Source organism: Rattus norvegicus, chromosome 2 (genome assembly GCF_021556685.1).
Source record: "Rattus norvegicus strain SHRSP/BbbUtx chromosome 2, alternate assembly SHRSP_T2T, whole genome shotgun sequence".
In the NCBI taxonomy this organism is placed as follows: Eukaryota; Metazoa; Chordata; class Mammalia; order Rodentia; family Muridae; genus Rattus; species Rattus norvegicus.
In genome coordinates, this window is record NC_141535.1 from 166,507,156 (window position 1) to 166,513,352 (window position 6,197).

Genomic DNA, 6,197 nt, shown 5'->3' on the forward strand with positions numbered 1-6,197 from the left:
AGGACTAGAGGAAAGAAGGGAGCTCCCTCTTAGTGGCATTTACACAGCTAATTACCACAAAGCTCCCTCTCAGTGGCATTTACTCAGCTAACTACCAGGCAGCTGCAATGCTCTCGTCTATTCTCCATATCCCACATGATGTTCACTTCATCTAACCAATCCAGAATAAAAGAAAGCAAACAGCAGCCCATCTTTTTCACCACCTTTTAAGTGGAAGCTGGTCTAGTAATTTACTAGATATATTAAAAACAAAAGAACAACAACAAACAAACAAACAAACAAACAAAAAAACCCAAGAAGCTAGGTGATGGTGGCAAATGCCTTTAATCCCAGCACTTAAGACAGCAGAGGCAGGTGGATCTCATTTGAGGCCAGCCTGGACTACAGAGCAAGTTTCAGGACAACCAGGGATACACAGAAAAACCTTGTCTCCAAAAGCAAAAATAAGAGCCAAGTATAATAGTGCATGCCTGCGGGGTTGGGGATTTAGCTCAGTGGTAGAGCGCTTGCGTAGCAAGCGCAAGGCCCTGGGTTCAGTCCCCAGCTCCGAGAAAAAAAAAAAAAAAATAGTGCATGCCTGCAATTTAAACACACATCACGTACACACTTCAAGTGTGTGGCACGGGAATCAGCAGTTCCAGACCAGTCTAGGCTGCCTGCCTCAAAAATCCCAAAGAATAAAAACCTGAAAACTCCTAGCATGTGCAAAGCTCTAGGTTCAGTCTGAAGCCCACCGAAACATTTAAAAAAATAATAATAATACAAGAGCCACGGATAGCGTGGCATACAATGGTAATGTCAGCATTTGGGAGGTGGAGGCAGAAGGAGTCTTGGCTACATGAGACTTTGTCCCAAAACAAACAAAAACAATCTTAAAATAATGTTTTTAGGGGTCTAGAGAGATGGCTCAGCAGTTAAGAGCACTGACTGCTCTTCCAGAGGTCCAGAGTTCAATTTTCCAACCACATGATGGCTCACAACCATCTGTAATGGGATCAGATGCCTTCTTCTGGTGTTTCTGAATGTCTGAAGACAGCCACAGTGTACTCATATATACATAAAATAAATCTTAAAAAGAAAATAATGTTTTAACTTGCATACATGAGACCTTGGGTTTGGTCCTCAGTAAAAGGGAGAAAGAAGATAATATAGATAATAAAGATAATATTTCAAATATAAGGGAGACACAGCACACATTGACTGGATATACCCTGACCATTAAAACATGTTATGTAGGGGCTAGAGAGATGGCTGAGTCGTTAAGAGCACTTACTATCTTACAGAGGATCCAAGTTTGGTTCCTAGCATGCACATGAGGGTTCATGGTCACTCCAGCTCCAGGGGATCTCGGATGCATGAGATGCACATACATACACTCAGGCACACATACATAAAAAAGAAGTTTTAAGTACTATGTAAGCATGTTGACCTAAATCCAGACATTCTGTTTCTGAACTGTATTCATTTTTAGCCTGAGGGTTATTCAAATTGATACCTATCAATTAATTAAAAGTGAAAACCACTTGGAAGATCAGCAAAAAGAATTTCCTCAAATGTCACACTATGATTTTAAACAGGATCTACATTGCGAAAACATTACAATTATACAATTGTTACTGCTCCTGACTGCTTTTGGTAAGACTGTAAATTCAGCCTCTTTTGATTCTTTCTGTCTCTACCAAGGCATACTAAAAAACCAAGAGGGGGTGGCTCCCAGATCATAAAAGAAATGTATGAGGTATACTCTTGACTGTGACAATGCTCTATAGGTGATGGCTGACAGATAAGATCTGGAAACAGTGTGGGACTAGAGCCACTCGCTCTAGACAACAAACTGACACACAACAGGCAAACTACAGGATGATGAGGAGAGGAAAGCCCAGATGGGAAGAGAGGTCATACACATGGCCCAGCATGCTGGTGAATCTGTAACCCCAGCATCTGATCACATGAGGACTGAGAGAAAGCTTGACTTCTAGGTCAGCCTGGGTTACATAAGACTCTGTCTCAAAAGGGGAAGAGAGGCAATCTCAAAATTCTTCAGAAACATCCACCTCAAAAAGCTTATTGAAGGAAAAAAAAAAAACTGAGGTAAACAAATGATAACAATAGCACTTGAGGGCTGTCAAGGTGGTTCAGCAGGCAAGAGTACTTGTTGCCTGATCACCTGAGTTAGAGTGCCAGACCCCACGTAGTAGGAGAGAAGAACAGAGGTCTGAAAGTTGTCCCCGACCTCCACCTTCGTGCTGTGGAACTTGCTTGAGTATGTGCACCCACATGCACACACATAAATATATGATGCAATAAAAAAATTTAAAGACTACATTTTTTCTCCCTTATACACCAATGAGAAGACAGAATGTGGTACTAATATTGTGCTCACAAAGTGGGAATCAACTTTCCTAATATGGACAAATCCTAAATATAGCCACATTTTTTAGTTCTTGATGTTGTTGCTCAAAATACACCAAATTTAACCTTATCCGTGGGAAGAGTGGTGGTAGACAAGTAGACGGGGAACTCAAGAAACAGCGACAAGGACCGAGACGCCATCTCCACAGGCATTCAAATGGCTGTAAAGTCCTTTGTAAGGGCTGCCGAAGTGAAGACACCTGTATTAGACAAGCCTTTCCCTCTCCAAACCTGGAATCTTGATCTAGTCTGGGAATCCAAGAAGAATTTACGTGTCCTGACTCCAAAGTAATTCTACAATTCAGAGACGTTGCACAGCATCACTAGCAGACAAATAAAAAGCTCAGGACCAGTCTGCCTGACGGAAATGACACTGTGATATAAGGAACCCTCACAACTTACCTTCCAAACATCACACAAACAAATGCTATTCTGCTTAATGCTCATTCTCTCGGAGTTGGGGTCAGGTATGGTAGCTCTGGCTTACTGTAATCTTACAACTGAGAGGCAGTAACAGGGCAATCAGGAGATCGAGGCCAGCCTGGGCTACATAAGACCATTTGGAAATGCAAGTTAAAAGAAAATCTTGTATAACTATAGTAAGGGTCTGTATATGTTTTGAATGAATTTTTTTATGCAATGGGGAACATGAAAATTAATCAAAATTCATTTCAAATGTGATGCTTCATGTTTGTGTTCCCAGAACCTGGGAAGCAAAGGCAGGAAGACTGCCGAGAGTTTGAGGCCAGCCTGATCAAGTCTTTAAAACAAAAAAGAAAAATTCAAAGTTTTACTTTTGAAAGGTTTGTTGTACTGACTGTATACATCTTTAACAAGAAACTGCCTTTGCAGACATTCTGGACATAAAGTACCCCCAGAAGGCCACAATTGATGTGAGGTGTTCAGGTTTTGTTGTTTTTTTTGTTTTGTTTTGTTTTGTTTTGTTTTGTTGTTGTTTTGGTTTAGTTTTGGGGTTTTTTTTTTTTTAATGCTGAAAACTTAAACGGCAAATAAAAGGTTTTCTCAACTAGTAGGGCTGAGAGACAGTACAGGACCCAGGAAAGCATCTTTGGAAACTTATCACTCAAAGGCAGAATAGTACAGGGAGTTTAAATACTGGCCAGCGAGTCCACTGCTTAGACGAAAATGCAAGACAGCCACTTAGAGCTGTGGATTTTGAGCAAGCTTAACACATGCTAATTCAAAGGTATGTGTTCCGAAGATGAACTATTAAATATCAGCTCTGCTTTGTTAAATTAGAACCTGAGACGTGTCATAAAAGCATTTCCCTCCCTTTCCACTCATCATGCGGCATCAGCCTTTCTAACTGATAAGGAAATTACACACTTTTATTCATCCGCTGGCGAGCTTGTCACACACTGCAAGAAAGAAGCTGCTTTTTTTCCCCGTGGCTTCACCCTTTCCAACTTCAAAATACTGTCACATACTCAGCAGGTTGGAGTTGCCTGCAAAATGACAGCTTAGAGGCTCTGGAGCAGGGGAGACGCAGGTGACTCTCCCTCCAGAGTCCCTGGAAGGTACACACCGGTCCCAGCGGTGCTCAGACACGAGAGCATATGGAGAAATTTTGTGGAGCACCTGAGGGAGAAGGGCAGAGGATGGCGCGGGGCTCCCACCTGGGGAGACCTGGAGAGCAAGGAAGGAGGACGGCGCTAGGTTCCCACACAGAGGGAGCAATAGAGAAGAGACAGGGCGGTTCGCAGGTCTGAGACCCTGAAAGAAGTGCAAAGAGGAGTCCCACCTGGAAGGACTCGATGAGGGAGGGAAGAGGATGGATCTCACCCGGAAAGGGGACAGAGAAGCGTGGGGTCCCATCCGGACAGAGGAGACTGAGAAACAAGGGTCTTTCCCAGGAGTAGCTGGGAAGAAGGGACCGGGTGGCGCGGGGTCCCGCCTAGGAGGAGGGGACAGGGCGGCGCGGGGATCCGGTCTCCACGCAGCCCGCCTGCGGCCTCCCTCCGGCTCGCACGCGCTCACCTGAAGGCCGGCTCCTCCTTGGGCGGCCGGGCCTGGGCGGACGCTGCGCCGCCGCCCCTTTTGTTGAAGAGCTTCTGGAGCAGGGTCGGGGCCATGGCGTGCACGCGGCTGCCCGGGCGGCCACGCTCCGGGACCCGACGGCTCAGCGCGCAGCCCAAGGCGGCCGCGGCCGGGCCATGGCGACGGGGGCGCGGCCGCCCAGAGGGGCGCGAGCGCCGGACCGCTGCAGCGGACGGAAGGTGCGGCGCCGCGGCCGCTGGCCGGTCATATGACGGAGCCGGCCCGCCCGGCTGACAGCTCGCTCCCGCGGGAGGAGGAGCGCGGAGAGGGCAGCACGAGGGAGAGGGAGGAGCACGGGAAGAAGAGGAGGGAGAGCACGAGGGAAGGGAGGAGCACGAGGACAGCAGGGCGGGGGGTGCACGAGGGAGGGGGAGGAGCGCCAGGGGATGGGGGAGGAGCGCCAGAGGGCAGCACGAGGGAGTGGGAGGAGCCAGAGGAACAGGGAGGAGCGCAGGAGATGGAGAGAGAAACGTGTTGGGAGGAGTGATGGGGAGGAATACAAGGGAGTGGGAGAAAGGAGTGTGTCCGGAGGGGCGATGTAGGAGGAGCGCCAAGGAAGGGGAGGGTGGAGTGGTGAGAGGCTTGTCGGGAGGAGGGAATTATGACCGCAGCGGGGGTGAGGTGGGGAGGAGCGCGGGAGAGAGGGAGGAGCATGGCAGCCTCACGTCTCCATTGGCCAGCTTTACCCACCCTGCGCCGACATCACTAGGGGCACGCCCGAAGTTATCACTCGCCGGGCGCTTACTGGGGCTGAAGAGTTGGGCGGGGTGCATGAGTCTTCGCACACTTGACCCACTGAGGGGTTTTTGTTCTTTGGGGACAAAAGCCCTTGAACTTGGTCCTCATTTTGTCGGGTACAGGACTCCCTAGAGGAAAGTGTGTGCTGGAGGAGCAACTTGATGCCAGAGGTTGCTGCTGGATATTCTGGCCCCTGCTGCATTTGAGGTCCCAGCAAGCTGCTGCCAGGACCAGAGTAAATCTGCAGGCTCAATTTTAAATATAAATTTTATTCAGGTCACCGTTTTGTTTGGTATCTTGGGTCCCACTAGTACGTAGGTCACAGAAAAAGTTGCACGTGTGCTAAGCCCATGTGTGTGTGTGTGTGTGTGTGTGTGTGTGTGTGTGTTAAGCCCAAATATACACTCAAATGGTTTCTTTCCTAGTTCCTGTTCACATAGACAGAGCACATAAGACAAAAATCGCAGCAGATACTTTGATTTACAGAAGAAGGGTGTGTGCTTAGACTCATTTGCCAGTGTTTTCACGCCTCAGACCCCCTGAGAATTTAATGTGCTGTGGTGCAAGACGCTAAAGAACCTGCGGTTAGGAAGAGTCTGACCACATTCAAAACAGTTTATCAATCTGTTTTGCAGCCTAGACCTCTAACGTGCTTCATCTGGTAGGTAGTTGAGCTGGAGTTACTTTTGAGTTCAACTCTGTCTCCCCCAAATTTGAGAACGGTGAACAAATGACCTACCAAGATTTCTTAGACTTGATCAAAGAAAAGTTAAAGATGGAGAAACATGGCTCGGTGGTTATAAACATAAGCTGCTCTTGTACAGGACTAGAGAGTGCTTCCCAGAAAGTGGGTCAGAAAACTCAACTAAGTGGAACTCCAGTTCAGAGAATCCTCCTCCCTCTTTGGGGCCCCTAGGACACTTCGCGTGCACAAAGTTACACAGCAAACACACGCAGTTAAAAAAAATAAAACAAACAGAAAAAGAGGG

General features: G+C 47.4%; 1 protein-coding gene across 2 annotated transcripts in view; it reads right to left on the bottom strand.

Moving 5' to 3' along the window:
* The window catches only part of Fnip2 (folliculin interacting protein 2), a 111,488-nt gene extending 106,805 nt beyond the window's left edge, over positions 1-4,683 (bottom strand). The window contains exon 1 of one of the 2 annotated variants that reach the window (XM_087623140.1): positions 4,411-4,683. In XM_087623140.1, the coding sequence (XP_087479266.1) occupies positions 4,411-4,505 (95 nt within the window). In that variant the 5' untranslated portion in view covers positions 4,506-4,683. 2 annotated transcript variants of the gene reach the window in all.
* Positions 4,684-6,197: the final 1,514 nt, after the last annotated feature.